General features: G+C 50.7%; 1 protein-coding gene across 1 annotated transcript in view; it reads right to left on the bottom strand.

Annotated features, from left to right (window-relative positions):
• LOC149336536 (uncharacterized) overlaps window positions 1-16,719 on the bottom strand; it is a 53,116-nt gene extending 36,397 nt beyond the window's left edge. Inside the window, exons 1-4 of the mRNA XM_089554164.1 lie at window positions 16,615-16,719; window positions 13,612-13,709; window positions 10,106-10,304; window positions 8,575-8,626 (exon numbers count right to left, since the gene is read on the bottom strand). Coding sequence (XP_089410290.1) covers window positions 8,575-8,626; window positions 10,106-10,304; window positions 13,612-13,709; window positions 16,615-16,710 — 445 coding nt within the window. The 5' untranslated portion in view covers window positions 16,711-16,719. The remainder of the gene's footprint in view (window positions 1-8,574; window positions 8,627-10,105; window positions 10,305-13,611; window positions 13,710-16,614) is intronic.
• Between the last annotated feature and the right edge of the window lie 2,451 nt (window positions 16,720-19,170).

The following is a 19,170-nucleotide window of genomic DNA, read 5'->3' as shown; positions in this document are numbered from 1 at the left end:
ATAGAGTTTCTTACTATTACCTAGAGGGAAAGCTGGCAAGCCGTCTATGGGAGTTTGCATAGAGGCCCCTCGTGACCACTTCAGCCACCATGGGCGCTCAAAGCACCATGGGGCGGTGAGCTACCGACTGCAGAACTTCAACTTTTGGCCAAAAAATAATGCAAAAATAAAGCTGTTCGATAAATACGAATGTTCCAACATTCAATATCCTGTCTGTAAATTGCAACAAACGAGCAGAAAAAACTTTTAAGTGCGAAGTTTGCCCAAAATAAGAGACGACTCGCTCTCCTATTGGCCAAGTATTGAAGATTATAAAAACTAATATTTCGTGCTCAACAGGCGCGTTTTTAAAAGGAAATATGTTTTCAAATAAAATTACCTGCTTAAATGCTTCAAAAGGTTTTTTAATAGCATTTTGGAAAAGTGAAACCTTTTATTGGCGTTGTGTGTCGTTGTGATTTCACTACTATGGTTTTTACACACTACATTCGCGCGAAAGTCGTCTGCGCACTCACGAACAGCGTTTTCGGAATGAAACATCTTAGTAGTTCCACTCCGCGTTCCCGAAAAACTACGACTGTCCCGCAACAAGTAGCTCACCCCCCCATGATGCTTTGAGCGTCCATGGTGGCTGAAGTGCAGCGCCGCCAGCTTTCCCTCTAGGTAATTGTAAGAAACTCTATGGTCACTGCTGCTACCGCCTTCTGAAGTCTGGCACGAACTTGTCACACATGATGAAACGTGAGACGTGTCACACATGGTGCCTAAATACTTATATCGTCCGCTCAATGAAGCGCTGAGCAGATTGAGGTAGTAAGTTGACCACTCCGACGAGAGGAAGGTTGAAGAAACTTGTCCTCGGCACTCACCCTGTCGGACTGCGCGTGAGGTGTAATGCAAAGACATCGGTCTGTTTTCAGTCTCGACAATGAGCGACTTCTCCGGTAAAAATTAGGGATCACTGCGGCGACCCGCATTTGGATTGACGCCTCCAGGGCACTCGTCGCCTATCTTTGTCTCTCTTTATCGTTTATTTTTTGTTTGTATACTAGTTTAACTACTAATTAAAAACTGATATCTTTACTGTGATTATACCTTCTTTTACCTCAATCAATCATTTTAGTTTTTCAAATTTGGCGCCATGGTTGCTTCCCGTCCACTTACCATATCCCCGTCCAGCCTATTCAACCGTCCAATGGTTTTAGCTAATAATTAATTAAGTAAGTATTCTATATCAATGAAACTTTATCTTCGATAAATTATCACTCATCAAATACATTTCAATTAATGTTAAACCTGATTTTCACTCCTTTGCCTTTTTTCCCCGCTATTTTGCCATCCATTGCTGTTTTCACGTCCACTCACAATATCGAGGTCCGCGCTATTTCGATGTTTTTAGACATTTTTCGCTCTAATTAATGAACTAATCATCATATCGGCATATTTTTTACGGACCATTGTCACACCGTCCTCTATTGATCACAACTATTCATTTGATGCTGCCTTTCCTGAGAACGTCACAACTGCTGCGGGCGCGTTTTGCTTACACGTTTTGCGGACACGTTTTGGTGAAACGAACCCTCCGACATAGCCTAGAAATGCTTTCGCGTTAAAACTTTATCTCGGTGTACATGCTTCCTCCAATCTGAGCAGCTTCCATGGCGTCAAAATTGGCCTGGCGTTTTAACGTCGTCGTATGCGCCCATGATAGAATGTGCGACAAATGCCAACGAAAGAGCGAGACTTTAAGCAATTTCCGACAGCGATCTCTGAACATCATCATACATTCTTCTTATGGGTTGGTTTATATAATTTAGAATCCACATTGGACGTCTGTACTCCCTTGTCAGTGACAATGTTGTTGCCCACTTTTGCTACGGCTGTCGAAGTGAAGGTTGTGACCACATATAAGAACGCTCGTACGCTTCTCTGAGACCGGCTTGGATCACATGGTCGCACATGGCGCAGTCTCCAGATTAAGCGCTCTTGGTCCACGCGTTCTTATTAATGTTACTGATGAAACATGGTCGCAGCCGCTATGTTATCGGAAGCGTTTTCCATTACGACTATGGGGCCAGGCAAGAAAAGGAAAGACCCTTCAGAGGCCCGGCCTGAGAGAAAAAAAAAGAGTGACGGATATCACGCGATTGTGCAGAACATCTTGTCCGAGTGCTACATATTAATAACTGCCTTATAGCGTCTGAGCTTGGAATGGCTGAGGCACCCCTCGGCGGCATTTACTGAAAGGAGGTGTATCAGAAAAACAATGAAAAAAGCTTTCGTGGTATTGCCTAGATTCTATCCGTCCATACATGGATGACATTTAATTCGGGCGATCGACCGCAAGTGGTGTTTTAATCGGCATGGGTGGCTTCAGAAAACGGTAATTTACGATCTCCGTTTCGTTTTTTTTTCAGTTCTTTCCTTGTTACTACCCGACTCGAATCAGACGGCTATGCCATCTAAACCGGAGAATGTCTTTCATGCACCTGTAGCCACTATGAAACTGCGCTACAGGACAGCACGGGGAAAAAAAAAGGGGATTAGACATATGCCTTCCCTCGTCCTGTACAATAGTGCAGTTTTCTTTGTTGCAATGCTTCACAAACTGTCACATGAACAAACGTTGTTTACCGACATGATATTGAAGCGGGTAGACGACGACGACAAAGAGCGATGGCACGAGTGGGGAGAGTAGAAGACGACAACGAAGTTCGGACTGTGCTCTCGGTGCCGCTCGCAGCTGTTCTTTGCTATTTGTAAATATTTGTAAATATATTCTTTCCCGCAACTTATTTGGTGGCGGTGCGGATCTCCCCTACGTCTACCGACGACGGAGCTCCGAAGCGGCCGCCAGTTGCCTTCACTCATCATGACTCAAGACGCCTCCCAGCAAACCTCAGCCCCGGCCATGACATCACTCGTTCTTTCTCCCCCTCGTGACCCTGGGACATTTTCTAGTACCGACCACATTGACGTCGACGACTGGATCAACATGTACGAACGAGTGAGTACTTACAACCGCTGGGATCCGACCCTTATGCTCGCAAATGTAATATTCTATCTAAAAGACACCGCCCGGGTCTGGTATGAGACCCACGAAGACCATCTGACCAGCTGGGACGTGTGCAAAGAGAAACTCCGCGAATTGTTTGGACGGCCGCTCGGCCGAACGCTTGCCGCTAAGAAGGACCTCGCCTCCCGAGCTCAAACATCTACGGAGTCCTATGTGTCGTACATTCAAGATGTGCTGGCCCTCTGCCACAAAGTTGACGCCAACATGCCCGAGTTTGATAAAGTCGGCCACGTGTTGAAGGGAATCGCCGACGATGCCTTCAACTTGCTCGTATACAAGAACTGCACTACAGTCGACGGAATTATTAAGGAATATCGACGCTTCGAGGACGCCAAAAGCAGGCTTATTAGCCAGCCGTACACACGCCTCCCCAACACGGCTGCGACTTCTTCATGTGGAGACCTGCGACACCGGGAAACTGCAGCGCCCCCAGAAAATGTGACCCGCGTCATCCGACGCGAGCTCGAAGCTATGTCCCCTGCCCCCCTGCATCAACATGATGGCGACAACCGCTTGCCTACCATCTCTCTGGTACAAGCTGTCGTCCGCCAAGAGCTTGCAAACCTTGGTTTCCAGCCCGTCAGCCCCGTACGGTCTTCACCACTACCCAAAATCACTGCGATTGCTCCTGGACGACCTTCATACTTCACTCCACGTCGGCGAAACCCTAACGACTGGCGGAGAATCGACGACAGGCCCATTTGTTTCCATTGCCACCGCATTGGCCACATCTCCCGTCACTGTCGAAATTGTTGGTCCCGTCGCAGCACATACCGTCCTCTCAGCTCCCACCGCGACGACGAACAGCCCAGCCACTACACGCCCCCTCCAGCCCAGCACAGTGCTACAGTCGACGGCCAGATTCCCCGCTCCAGGCGCTCCCCTTCCCCCCTGCGTCGACAGTCACGTTCACCCCAACGCCGTCGCTCCTCTCCTACCCTACGGACGCTTGCAAGTGGAAAACTAGACGCTGCAGTGTCTGGAGGTGATGCTGCAGTACAGCCCCAGTACCAAAATCCTCGATTAGCCCTTCGCGCACACCATAATTTGCTCGCCATTCATGTCGATGGAGTGCCTGTGAGAGCCCTGATCGATACAGGCGCGCACGTATCCGTCATGAGTTCAACCCTCCGACGCCGCCTCTGAAAAGTACTGACCCCTGCACCCAAAGCCGTTCTCCGCGTTGCCGACGGCGGAACGCCTCCTGTTGTTGGACTATGCACAGCCCGTGTGACCATATCCGGCCGCCATACATCCGTTCTGTTCTCTGTTCTGGACCAGTGCCCTCATGACGTCATTCTTGGCCTCGACTTCCTGTCTGAGCATTCAGCCCTCATTGACGGCGCCACTAATGTTTAGCTTGACCTTCCTTTTTCTGCTGAGTCGCCGTCTCCAGTTATACACCGTCTTTGTGCTGTCGACTTTGTCCGTCTACCGCCTCAAGCCGCAACTTACATTTCTTTCTCATCTGTTCCCCCTGTACCTGATGGTCACTACGTAGTCACTCCGGAACTTGACGTCGCCCTGACGCGCAGCATTGCGCTTCCACACACTGTATTTACGATGTCGGCCAACCGAGCGTACCTTCCGGTCCTGAACTTTGGTTCATCCATCCAACCACTCCCGCAAGGCATCTCACTCGCCACGCTGTGCCCTGCTGCCGAATGTGTGATATCAGTGGTGGACAGCTGCTTACCTTTCACTCAGCAATGCTGGTTGCCTGCGGCCCCATCAACAGAGAACCCACCGAACGACTACGCCGACATGATCGCTTCTGACCTACCGCCGATGCAAGCTCGCGATCTTAGGTACCTCTTATCATCTTTCCGCGACATCTTCGACTTTGATAGCCGTGTTTTGGCTCGGACCTCTGTGGTGACGCATCACATAAACACCGGTGATTCCGCTCCTCTCCGCAGACGTTCGTACCGAGTGTCCAGCGCCGAACGCACCGTCATAAATCAAGAAGTGGACAAGATGCTCGCAAAAGACATCATCGAGCCCTCGTCAAGTCCTTGGGCTTCACCAGTCGTCCTGGTGAAAAAGAAGGACGGCATCTGGCGCTTCTGCGTTGATTATCGGCACCTCAACCGCATCACAAAAAAAGACGTATATTCACTCCCAAGGATCGATGATGCATTAGATTGCCTCCACGGCGCCAAATATTTCTCTTCAATTGACCTTCGATCGGGGTACTGGCAAATTGCCGTTGATGAAAAGGACCTCGAGAAGACCGCCTTCGTGACGCCTGATGGCTTATACCAGTTTAAAGTCATGCCGTTCGGCCTCTGTAACGCCCCGGCTACCTTCGAACGAATGATGGACTCCCTTCTTCGCGGCTTTAAATGGTCCACTTGCCTCTGTTACCTAGACGATGTTGTGGTTTTCTCGCCTACTTTTGCCACGCACCTCGAGCGCCTCTCCAATATTCTGACAGTGTTTCGTAACGCCGGACTTCAGCTAAACTCATCGAAATGCAAGTTCGGTCGTCGCCAACTCGATATCCTCGGACACCTCGTTGACGCTTCTGGTGTACGCCCAGATCCCATCAAAATTCAAGCTGTGAAGGACTTTCCTCTTCCAAGGTCGTCGAAAGATGTGCGCAGCTTTGTCGGCTTGTGCTCGTATTTTCGCCGTTTTATCAAAGATTTCACCGGCATCGCTCGTCCCCTCACCGATCTTCTGAAGAACGACACACCCTTTACCTGGGGCCCTGCTCAAGAGAACTCATTTTCATCCCTCGTCCATTTGCTGACCACTCCGCCCATCTTAGCACATTTTTACCCGTCGTCTCCCACAGAGGTTCGCACCGACGCCTCCGGATATGGCATCGGCGCCGTGCTAGCCCAACGTCAACAGGGTCAAGATCGAGTCATCGCTTATGCCAGCCGCCTACTTTCAGCCGCAGAGCAAATACACCATTACTGAGCGCGAGTGTCTTGCCCTTGTCTGGGCAGTAGCTAAATTCAGACCCTACCTGTTCGGCCGTTCATTCGCTGTTGTCACTGATCACCACGTTCTCTGTTGGCTGTCTTCACTAAAAGATCCCACCGGTCGCCTTGGTGGCTGGGCTTTGCGCCTCCAAGAATACTCATACTCCGTCGTGTACACGCCAGGGCGCCATCACCAGGACGCTGACTGTTTATCCCGATACCCTGTAGAACCACCTGACCTAGAGGACGCTGAGACGCTGCCCTGCCTCTTAGCTATCTCATCTTGCCGATATTGCCAACGAACAGCGCCACGACTCATCTTTACGACCTATCTTTGATGGCATCCGTTCTGCAAACCGATCTCCTTCTCTGAACCTTTATGTGCTCCAGAACGGCATTTTGTATCGCCGAAACCTACGCTCCGATGGCCCTCCGCTCCTGCTCGTGATACCCCAACGTCTACGCTTTTCTGTCCTTGAAGAACTGCACGATCTGCCGACAGCCGGTCACCTTGGCGTGTCCCGCACGTACGCTCGGGTGCGGCATCGCTTCTTTTGGCCTGGTCTCTATCGTTCCGTCAGCGTTACGTGGCCGCTTGCGACCTGTGTCAACGTCGAAAAAGGCCCTCCACTTTGCCTGCCGGTCTTCTGCAACCCATCGACATACCTCCGGATCCTTTTCACCGTGTTGGCCTCGACCTTCTTGGCCCTTTTCCGACGTCCCTCTCCGGCAACAAGTGGATCGCTGTCGCAACTGATTATACGACTCGGTACGCCATAACGCGTGCTTTGCCGTCCAGCTGCGCTACCGATGTCGCCGATTTTCTTCAACCACCAGGGAGAACACATAACGAGCCTCACGGCCAGGGCATCAAATGTAGCAGAGGCGGAGGAGATAGCGATAGCCCTAGCAATGAGGGAGGGGGATAGAAAGGGGAGACCCCTGAATATCCTAACAGACTCACAAGAAGCGTGTCGAAACTACACAAAAGGAAGGGTAGGCAAAGCGACACTCAGGATCCTCAGCGAGGGGACACCCTCGGGGAGGAGAGAGAAACATAACATAATTTGGATACCAGGCCACGCGGGGGTCTGGGGCAACGAAAGGGCGGACGAACTAGCTCGAGGGCTTACTATCCGAGCTGGGGGGTCACAAGCCCCGGAGGAGCTCTGTACTAGCCTAGGGGCTGGGTACTCTGAAACACTAAGTTTATACAGGGGGCTAAGATACAAATACCCCCCACCACACAAAGAGCTAAGCAAGGAAGAAGCCGCAAAATGACGGAAGCTACAGACAGGCTCCTTCCCCAACTTATATATACTAAGCAAGATGTTCCCGACACAATACCGCGCCACATGCCCTTGGTGCGAAGCGAGGCCAACACTATACCACATAACATGGGAATGCGATAGAAACATATCGTTCCACAAACACGACACACCAAGTGCGGAGCAATGGGAGAGCCGGCTCACCAGCTGCGAGCTATAGGCCCAAAGGGCACTCATAGCACACGCAAGCGAGGTGGCCAGACTCAGTGGAGCCCTGGACCAGGGGACCACCCAAGGCTAAGGAGGCAACCTCAAGACTTGAAGACGACCTCCACCGCAGGCTAAATCTTAGAAATCAATAAAGTTTCTACTCACTCACTCACTCTGCAAGACGTCATCCTTCACCACGGCGCCCCTCGTCAACTGCTCACCGACCGCGGTCGTTATTTTCTATCCAGAGTAGTTCACGACATTCTTCGTTCGTGTGACACGCAGCACCAGCTCGCGACAGCTTACCACCCACAAACCAAATGGGCTTACGGAAAGGTTCAACCGCACGCTCACTGACATGTTAGCGATGTACGTATCGCCAGACCACCGAGATTGGGACGCAGCCTTGCCTTATGTGACATTTGCATATAACTCTTCCCTTCATGACAGAACCTTTTTTTTGGTAGGCATCCCACCTTGCCTTTGGACACACTCATGCCGCCTTCTCCAGTCCCCACCACTGCTTACGCTCGGGACGCCATCTCCCAGGCCACGCTGGCGCGCCAAATAGCACGTAGTAGGCTCCAAGCCTCTCAACGTTCCCAGAAGTCAGCCTACGACCGCCGTCCCCAGGCCGTCGAATATACCCCAGGATCACTCGTCCTTCTCTGGACACCCTCTCGCAGCGTCGGTTTCTCCGAGAAGCTCCTTTCGCACTACCGTGGCCCTTACCGTGTCGTGCGCCGTGTTACCGACGTGAACTATGAAATTGCTCCCCTTGAAACCTCGCCATCGTCCTCTGGCGCCACCACCGACATCGTCCACGTCTGTCGCCTTAGACCTTATCACGACGCTCATACCCCGCAGCCCTAACGCCGAGACGGCGTTTCAGCAGCCGGGGGTCCTGAAGCGGGTAGACGACGACGACAAAGAGCGATGGCACGAGTGGGGAGAGTAGAAGACGACAACGAAGTTCGGACTGTGTTCTCGGTGCCGCTCGCAGCTGTTCTTTGCTATTTGTAAATATTTGTAAATATATTCTTTCCCGCAACAATATCAACAAAACAAAATGCTTTGGTATGCTTACTCATGATGTTGCCAACTTCTTCTTTGTATGCGTCCCGTTCGTCGTACCACGACTGCAATGCAGATAAAATATGTCTTAATAATGAAGATAACCTGACCATCATCTTCCAGGGATCTTTATCTGAAATGCTTCGAGAAATATCACAGCTTTAACACTGGCTTCAAAGTGTGGCGTTCTGTTTTGGCTACTGCCACTTTGTACAACGCCCCAGCTTTCGTAAATACCAAATACGCGATGTTTAGCCGAGCTTCAGCATGAACAGAGAAGGGCTCACAGCGTATTTTCACCGACAAAAGCCGCCATTTTTACGACCAAGCTGAGCGCTGCCACCGAAATTTTGGTTGGTAAACATTTATTAAAACAGTCAAGGGGCCGAAGGCCCAGATCTAGGGGTCGGCCAAGACTCCTTGGAATCTGGCAGCCTCTAGAGCGAGACCGATGAGCGTTCGTTGGTCGTCTAGGGTAGAGCTGCGTAGACGAGCCTCCCAGGTATGTTGTGTGGGTGTTGGCATGTGTTGTCGTGGACAAGTCCAGACCATATGAAGGAGGTCTGCTGGGATATTGCAGTGTTTACACATCGGCATATACCGTTCAGGAAATATATTATGGAATCTTTTGGGATTTGGGAAAGTGTCCGTCTGGAGTTGGCGCCATGTGACGGCCTCTGTCTTTGTAAGTTCTTGGTGCGGACCTGGATAAAGTTGGCGAGAAAGACGATAGTGCTGGAGCAGATCGCGTGAAGTGGTTATGGTGTCCTTCCTGACCAAGGCGGGCATGTTGGGGGCGGGGTGATAAGCTGCTCGGAAAGTGAGCCCTCGAGCTAGCTCATGTGCTCCCTCATTACCCTTCAGACCACCGGAAAGCGCTTGGGCAAACCGGTGACTCGGTGATGGTGGTGATGGGACAAGAGAGGCCGCACAAGACGGAGGAAGCGAAGGCGCAGAACAAGGTTCGGCGTGCTGACGCTACGCGAAAAATCTGTGACGGAGTCCATTAACGCTATAGCGTTTCACTCTTAAGGCGGAGCTTAACCACCTCGTGTAAGTTTTTTCTTCGTTCCGTCTTTTTTCTTCTTCACGAAACCAAAACAACATTTTCAGGTTTTTAATAGTCCGAACTTCACAAAATTCCTTTCCAATTTGCATTCGTCACTGTATCCCCCTCTATGCTTGTTTCTGTGTAAGAAGTGATAGCAGAACGTCATGTACAGTCTTTGTCAAAAATATACAGTCCAAGGAGTCTGCTTCCCAACCGTATAGTGGAGCTCTTAAGCAGATTCGACAGTCCTAACCTTGGGAGGGTTGAGGACTTAAATTCGGCCTGCCTTCATGAGATTAGGGTCACTGAGTGCGCAAGAGGAGCCGCACTGCAGGGCAGACCCCTTCGGCTGCATACTTTTGGCGAAGACTGTACGTGAATACATGCAACATCTTTTTTCACGCCTCCTACACGGTTTCAGCATAACCTGGACCTCTCCCGCATGCCACCGCAGACCCAAGCAGGTTAGAATAAATTAAAGTGAGGAACTTACGCCCAGGCGAGTATTAGTTTCAATTCTTACAGCCAGAGAAGTGGGATGGCCTGGGTCTGCAAAATTGCCAGTATCTTTAACCTCCTTTTGCTTGTGATCATTTCCTTGTCTTTCACACGCATATTCCAAACTTCCATCCTTCACTCTACATGACATACAGTAGCCGCGACTATTGCGCATCTTCATTTCAGCAAAGCCCCTGAAAGCAGATGAGAGGAACGCATAATGAGACTCGATGAAGCACGATCAGTTTCGTATGGTTAGCCCCAGCTACACACCGTGGTCCAGGTTTAATGGCTTTCGTCCACTAAGCACAAGGTCGCGGATTTCAGCCTCGGCCGTAGCGTCCGAATTTCGGCCGCGGGCAAATGCGAAAAACCACGCGTGTGCTGCGTGATAATGGGTGCATGCTATAGAACTTCAGGTGATCTAAATTATTCCGAGGCAGTCCGCTGTGACTATTTTTCTTCCTTTTTCAGAGCGGGTACATATATTATGGTTTAAGAGGGGTGTCCTCGGACAAACAACTCAGGCAGTACGGCACTAGCCTCATAAAAACGGTCTATAGACAGTCTATAGACTTCTTATAGACTGTATTGCCTTTATATAGATATTTATTTTTATATTCATAGTCTGTAGACTTTCTATAACCATAGAGTATAAAGCCTGCATGGCCATAGATCTACAGATTATCTATAGACTGTCTATAGCATTTGTATTGCCTTCTACCTGTTCTCTAGGATTTGCCTATAGAGAGTCTATAGACTTTATAGACAGAAGTCTATGGACAGTCTATAGACTCTGTAAAAATTTTTGTAAGGGTAAATCACTGAAGCAGTAAAGTTATTCAAGAGAGGCGGGAACAACCTCTAAAAGAAAAAGGTTGGGGGATCGAAATCGATTTGACAAGTGTGTAGGGGGCCCAACACCATGACGCGTGTTGCATGGTCATTGCAAGCATGTCGTGTGACGTCAAAAAAGCCGGTAGTGTGGCGGCAATGCCTTGATTACGACGCCAGTCGCACAGAAGGGCCGAGCTCACGCTGATTGAGGCGCTTAGCCGGTAAGGTTAGTAAGCAAGTAAATTGTAAGTAAATTGGTTTCTTGAGGAAAGGAAATGGTGCAGTATCTGTCTCACATATATCGGCGGACACCTGAACCGCGCCGTAAGGGAAGGAAGGAAGTTGGGAGTGAAAGAAGAAAGGAAGAAAGAGGTGCCTTAGTGGAGGTCTCCGGAATAATTTCGACCACCTGGGGATCTTTAACGTGCACTGGCATCGCACAGCACACGGGCGCCTCTTGCGTTTCGCCTCCATCGAAACGCGGCCGCCGCAGTCGGGTTCGAACCCGGGTACTCCGGCTCAGTAGACGAGCGCCTTACCACTGAGACACCGCGGCGGGTAGGCTCTAACCATTTTTTTCATCACCTTCTTCAATCCTTCCCTGGTGGTGCAGCTCATGTGTTTACGTTGAGAGAGGCAGCTAGTGCATTCTTACTATTAGTACTCTGACCGCAGAGCTGATGTTGGAAAAAATGCGGCCGTTTAAGATCTGCTGTGCGGAACGAAACATGGAACACACCTGACGTTGTACGCGGATGCGTCGATGTATCGTCGATGTATGTATCGATGTATCGCCTTGGGGAGATAGAGGACCGCCTTCAGCAGGCCGCCACCATAGTCGAAGCATATGCTGCCGACTGTGGTCTCCAATGTGCTCCCGCCAAATCAGAGCTTCTACACGTCAGGACAAACCACAAGGACAACACGTCTCTACACATATCTCTGTCAGGCGGTCCCATCAGAGATGTGGCGGAGCTCCGGATCCTGGGTCTGTTCATCAATAACAAACTTAGGCCGGACTCTACTATAGCGAAACTCAAGAGCATAGGTGAACAGGTAGGGCGCATGATCCGCCGTGTTTCCAACAAGCGGGGTGGTCTGCGGGGCAGGGACGCGCTACGGCTCGCCTATGCCTTCGTGACCAGCCGGATCCTCTACGCCGTGCCGTACCTACGCACCACCAAACAACAAGACGAGCGCATTGACGCCATCATCAGGAAGGCAACAAAGCGAGCACTGGACCTCCCGGTGGCTACCTCCAACGCCAAACTGAAGGCGTTGGGAGTGGTAAACTCCTATCAGGAGTTGCGGGAGGCCCACCTCGTGAACCAATATACGCGGCTATCGCAGACGGTGCCTGGGCGCCGCCTGCTAAACCGCTTACACATCCAACACACATGCATACCAGAGGGGACGGAGAACATTCCGGTGCTGTGGCGCCACATGCTCTTGGTCGCTCCGCTCCCGCGTAACATGGACATGGCTTCACATGAAGGCAGACGACAAGCGCGGGTTCGCACGCTTGAGAGGCAATATGGGTATAAAGAGGGCGTCTATTACGTGGACATCACAGGGCCGTCGCCCGCAGGATTCTTCACGGCTGCCGTAGTCCACCGGGGAATGAATGTCGATGGGCTATCTTTTCGGGCCCCAAATTCAACACGAGCGGAGGAAGTCGCAATAGCTCTCGCTGCCGCCGATCCAAAATCGAAAACGGTTATTACAGACTCTCGCCGGGCCTGTGAACATTATCTTGCAGGCGAAATATCACCTCTGGCCTCGCAAATTCTAAGACGCGCTCTCGCCGATCCAACTCGCACAAAAGTGATCTGGGCTCCTGGCCACCAGGGTCTACGAGGCAATGAGGCCGCTGATGCGGCCGCCCGAGCGCTCACACAACGGGCTCCTCATCCTAGCTCTCATGGCTCAGAAGCTCATAAACCGCTTCTGCGGTTCCGCGAAATCCTAATTTATTATTGCGACAGCCACCGTCTCTACCCGGCACCTGCCAAGGGGCTGAGTAAGGCGGAGGAGCGAACTCTGCGGCGCCTGCAGACAGGAACCCTTCTCTGTCCTGCAATAGCAAAACACTTCGATCCGAACACAGATGGGCGCTGCCCGCACTGTGGAGAGATCTGCGATATCTTTCACATGGTGTGGGCATGTACTCAGAATCCTCACCTTCCCCCCTCCCCCACCCCCACCCGAGAGGCATGGGAGACTGCCCTCCTCAACTGCTCCACACTGGAGTCCCAAAGGGCTCTGGTCAAGCGGGCGCGAGACGGGGCCTCGTCATGCGGTGTCCCGGACTAAGGATACCGACCATGCAGCAGGGTTATTTATTTTTTTTTTAACCCTCAAGCTCTCTTGATTAAAGTTTTTCACCACCACCACCACCTGCAGAGAAACAGGCCAAGCATATGCAGCCTAAGGTTGGTATATCATTGCGGATTAATCCGGAAATCGCTGCAAGTGCGCAGCTACGGCAAGGCATTTCCTGGGCCGAAGGGAATGATTGCTTTGAAGAGAAAACTATAGCCGTCCAGTCCAGTGATCGAGCTGCGCAACGCCGTGCTGTGGGAAAACAGCGAACTAGAGCGTTGATCCGACTGAAGTGAAATTTCAGCCATGATCCCAGTGACAGTAAATATATTTTCCACGTACCTTTTCGTGGCGATGAATATAAACATACGTGCTGTGTAACCAATTTTCAAAGGCAAAGGCATTGGGAAATCAATCTCCTTCGTGTACTCCATTGTATTCTGAAATAAGGAAAGAAGTTTACCTTTCACCAGACTGAATCTCCAGTGCGGATCTGTACCGGCTTTCCAGATGACAGTCTCGAACCGAATCAGTAGTTCACAAACTCGGCTGCCCTGCGCCAAAACTCCAACGCTGTTGGTACAGTGCGCATCTAAAGCATGGTGCAAGAACTATTCTGGCATTGACACTCCGGGTGGCAGTGCGTCCAGATACATGGCGCGGCGAGAAAGCCCCCCTGGGGACGTCGCATGCGCGAAAACTATCTGTGTGCTCTTCAGGTGTTAAGACCCCCCTCGACGGCGCGATCAAATCTTGCTCGCCGCTCCTCGTATTTGAAACACGGACAGCAGGCGACAAGAGCAGAATTCCCTTCGAGGTTGGCGCATGTATTAGAGCGCGAACATAGTGCGCGCTCGCCGCTAAGGCGGGCGGTGGCTGTCAGCACTTAAATACATTCTTACACAGTAATTGAAAGCAACCAACGCAGCTAGCCAGTCATACACAGCATATTCAGTCCGTCCGCATGTACGGAAGCCCCTATTTGCTGGCTTGTTACGCCGTATCAAATTTATTATTACTGCTCTCAAAATAAACATAACAACATAAGGGAAAGAGAGCGGGAGCCCTGAGAAGGAGGCGAAGAGGAGAACAATGCTCAAAATATATAAAAAAAATGATTAATTGAAAACAAGGAGTTAAAAAAAATCAGGCGGCACTTTGACTGTCTAAAGTGCGTAGAGGCGAAAGCGTTTTCCGCACCACTTTGCCTATGTGACACTGGTGACGTCACCACTGGATAACGTCACAGATAATTGATGACGAAGTAATTACGAATTACTAATTAATGACTAATTGCGGATTAATCACTCAGCACTAATTGACTGCTAATTAATGGCGCTTAAGCTTCGCCTTTAGGAGTGGAACGCGACAGCGTGTTGTAGCGCTGCCAGGGAGTCCACGGAACGCCACACCCGTTCGGCGCGATGCCTTGCTCTTTGAACGCAACGCTTTTTGAGGAAAGGAAATGGCGCTGTAATTCTCAGTCATCTCGGTGGACACCTTAACCGCACCGTACAGGAAGGGAGGAAGTGGGAGTGAAAGAAGAAAAAATTACCGACGATTACGTTACTTCCTAATGCGAAATTTGAGCGCAGCAAAAAAGCTCTTTCACCTTTTCGATAGATTGAGGCAAAGAAATCGAGCAACACATGTATGCGCTATCACAGAATTTTTTTTTTTATTTTTCACACGTATTCGCAATTTCGGCTCGGGCGGTGCACATATACAGATCCGCCGCCACCGATCTGGCTCTCTGATTGCCGCCGCACAAGGGTTGCATTGGAGGAGGAGCGAAGAAAGGAATTAAGTTCGAGCCGGCGCTTTGACAACCGGAGACTCGCAGGAAGAGGGGGGAGGGGGGCGGCGTGTACACCCAGCGGCAAACGATGGGGGCAGAAGCGCGCGCAGCAAGCGGACAACACGATAAAGGGAGGAGGGAAGAGATAGCAGCGACTGACTGATGCCGCTGAGGCCGATAGCGCTGGGGGGATGAAAGGGGGGCGGAGCTGGTTACGAGGCCGACGCCGACGACGACGCGAAACCCAGGAACGGACGCCAAAGAGCTGCGCTCTAAAAGAAAGAGGGGCCGCAATGAAGAAAATGAAATTTGTATTTGAGGAAAGGAAATTACGGAGTAACTGTCTCACATATCTCGGTGGACACACGTCAAAACGCGGACATATCTGTCAGCACGGCTGCCGACACGGCTGCTGACACGGCTGCTGACACGGCTGCCGACACGGCCGCAGACACGGCCGCAGACACGGCTGCCAACACGGATTGCTAACGACTGCATGAGGCATTAAAGGCTTTCGCCACATTGCCTTGGGGGCGACAGTCTCTAGCCCCGGCCTCTCATCTGTGCAGCACGCTGCAGCGCGCTTTGTATGGAAGGGTAGCTGCCGTGGCTATTCATAGGCGGCGCCATCTGCTCCTCCTGTAGCGCGCTTGGCCTTGATGCAACGCGTGCGTTTCGCTCGGACTGATCTGCTGGGGCTGTATGTCCTGAGGAAAATTTCTCATCTGCAGTTAGGAATTCTAATTTTTTTACTATGGCTCGGTCCGTTATACAGGGCGTTTCACCTAGTATTATAGAGAATTTTTAAACATAGGCTTTTAAATTAGAAGAGCGGTTTATGCGGCATACCACTATGAGCAGTGCAGTACATCAGTATACAGCTAAGACGTGCTAGCTAGCAGGCTGGCTAACTAGCACTGAACCGTTCACTTTTTAACTTTTATTGTTAGGCTCTAATTATTTGGAGGCGCTTATCCCGCGGTAAGTAATACCTCGAACAGTTTATAGAATTTCGAAACAACGGTTACCCTCGGCGCTGTGGCCCAACAATTTGTGCCTACATCGCGCCAAAAGACACGCGCTTTCGAGAAGCTTGCAGGTAATGCAACCTCTCCAGCTCACGTAACTCGTCGAAAGAGCCAAAATTTGTTGAACCACAGGGTCCAGGGTAACCGAATTTTATAATTATAAAAAGTGACATGGAGACTGCTTATGGTGGGCTACAGGCCTCTCAATAACTGAGTCCAACCGTGATAGTTAAAAAGTTAACTATTCAGTATCTGTTAAGCAGCCTGATAGCTAGCACGTCATAGCTGTATACTGATGAACCACACTGCTCATAGTGCTATGCCGGAAAAAACGCTCTTCTAATTTAAAAGCCTATGTTCAAAACTTCTGTAAAATGTTAGGTGAAACGCCCTGTATAACGGACAGAGCCATGGCAAAACAATTAAATTTCTAACTGCAGGTGAGAAATTTTGCTCAGGACATACAGTTCCAGCAGATCACTCTAAACTGGCAAAAGATCGCAAAGGAAAGATACCTACCTCGAAGTAGAAGTGATGGCCAGTTTTGTTTCCTATTCTAACCATTTCAGCCTTTTCTGCCATCGATATGCTTGAATAAAGGCCGGTATTTTGCATTTTCTAGTGTGAACCGAGAGTTCGAAGAAATCGTGGACCGCAGCAAGCTAGTCTTCCGTCTCAAGAAGTATACAGAGCTCTGGAACGTTCTAGAATCAAACCTCTCGCTCCAAACGGTACAGCACAATCGATCAGTATCTCAATTTGGCACTTCGGCTGGGAGTTCGTTTGTCTGGGAACAGCCAGAGTAATGAGGATGCTAAGGTTGTATCATATATGGTCGGACGACAGAGAAAGCACTGGCGTCATTGTTTTCAAGCCAGCGGCGCAGTTTGCCGCCGAACGCAATTGGAATAAAACATACCCTGCTATTAAAGATTATCAGCTGGAGATGCCTCCACCACAGTCATTGTCATTTGATCCTCGTCCTGTGCTTTTCTCTTTGTTGTGCCCAAAAGAAGCTTTGATGAACAAGCGCAAAAGAACACAATAACCAAAAGGGCGGAGCATCACGGGGGCGGAAGCACTGAACTTTGAACTTTTATTTCATTGTTCGATCCAGTATAAATGATGCGGCTTTTTCCTTTTTGTACTCAATGCATTTGTTAAAAATCACTGTGGCCAACGCCAAATGTTCACGGCTCTCCTTTTTAAAGTTTGCTGGGAAACACTCCGTTAGGCTCAATTTCCTGGGGCCAGGGAAGTTCGCTTTTCTAACTGTGCAGTACTTTATGCGAGAGACATTGACACTGCTTAATCATTGCCTGCACAATGGTCAAGCCGTGTCCACAGGCTACTTGCACGTGAGACTACCGTAAATTATCTAGGTCTTACGCCTATAAAACAAGAATGCATGCAGCTTCCACGCTCTTGGCACTCAAGGCCGAACATTCTCGAACTTTCAAAGGCATTGCCACTTTATACCGTGCTCTTGTAAGGAGATAGCGCCACCCAGCGTCGTTCGTGAGGAGAAGAAAAAGCACGAGGAGCGCGTGCGGAGGGGAACGCCGCGACAGGTAGAAGAGGATTACGTGGCAGAGAAGAGAAGAGCGCGGTGGGCGACGGACGTGGACGAGTTCTGCTGGCTCCCCGAGTTCCGGGCTTGGGCCTCAGCCGCAGACGTCCGGGTCACCAGACCTGGACATCCATCGTCGAGAGCCTCAGCCACCAGGCCCAGGCGCCACTCTTCTCCGTCCATCCGTCAGCTGCTCCACACAGGCCGCCTCTGGTGCCTACGTGACCTTTCCGGGATACCAGACCTGGGAACCGTGCTGGGAGCCCACAGACGCTGACGCTGCGGTAGCGTTGAAGGCCAACGGGTGAAACGCCGGCAACAGCGCATCGACACTGAAACGCACAGAGACTGCCTGACTGCCCGACGGCCAGCCAGTCCTCCCCGCTCGTTGCTCAAATGAGAGACAAGTAGTGTGACTTCCCTTTTTGACTTTCTTTTTCCTGTATTTTTCGTAAGCATTTTGTTCTGTTCCTCCGTGTGTTTTTTCCGCGTGTTGTTGCGTTGCTCTCTTGTTTCTTTCCTTTTTCCAAGCCCATACTGAAATTGGTTTCCTTTCCTATAAAAGCCGCCTCGTTTATTGTTTATACCTTTGTGTTTGTGTAAAATACAACCTGAAATCTCACACAATCCTCACAAATTTGGCGTCCACGACAGGACGAGGTCGGTTTTTATTTCTTTGCCTGTTGTGTTAATTTAGGAACAGTATGAGCGCTTCAGATTTGGTTGCTTTAGGCGAGCGCATGGGCTTGTGCGGCGCGGAGTTACGAGCGTGGGTGGAGGACGAGCTGCGTAAGGCACGGGAAGAGAGAGCCGCTGAGCGTGAAGCTGCGAAGCAGAAACTGGAGTTAGAGGCACGGAATTTGTAGTTAGAGGCACGGAATTTGGAGACGGGGCGTGAAGCTGCGAAGGAACGTTTGGAGTTAGAGGCGCAGAACTTGCAGCTACAAATAAGGCTCAAGGAGGGTGGCGCAAATCCTCCGAGTGACCGTGGAGAGCGTAGAGTCGCACCGGCTAGCTCCATTAACCCGCACGCACTCATACCACAGTTCAATGAAGCGCGGGATGACCTCGATGACTACTTAAAGAGGTTTGAGCATGTGGCCACGGGGCAGGGTTGGCCAAAAGAAAAGTGGGCAACGGCGTTGAGCTTGTGCCTTGGCGGCGAAGCACTTAGGGTCTTCGGTCGGCTCTCGCCTGAGGATTCCGTGGATTATGACAAAGCGAAGCTTGCCTTGCTTCAGAGGTTTAGGTTCACCGCGGAAGGGTACCGAGAGAAGTTTCGCCAGAGCAAGCCCCAGGATGGTGAAACGGCCTCGCAATATGCTGCCAGGTTGTTTAGTTTCTTTGACCGTTGGGTCGAGATGCGGGGAGAAGGCCGCACTTTTGAGGTAGTTCGTGAGATGGTCGTGAGCGAACAATTCCTGAACAACTGTCATTCCCGTTTAGCCCTTTTCTTACGTGAGCGGGAGGGCAAGACAGTTTGCAAGCTGGCGGAGGCTGCTGAT

The sequence above is a fragment of the Amblyomma mixtum genome, chromosome 7 (genome assembly GCF_055824585.1).
Source record: "Amblyomma mixtum isolate Tamu chromosome 7, ASM5582458v1, whole genome shotgun sequence".
NCBI classification, from domain to species: domain Eukaryota; kingdom Metazoa; phylum Arthropoda; class Arachnida; order Ixodida; family Ixodidae; genus Amblyomma; species Amblyomma mixtum.
The sequence above is the reverse complement of the archived record's forward strand: the minus strand, read 5'-3'. Positions and strand labels throughout refer to the sequence as shown.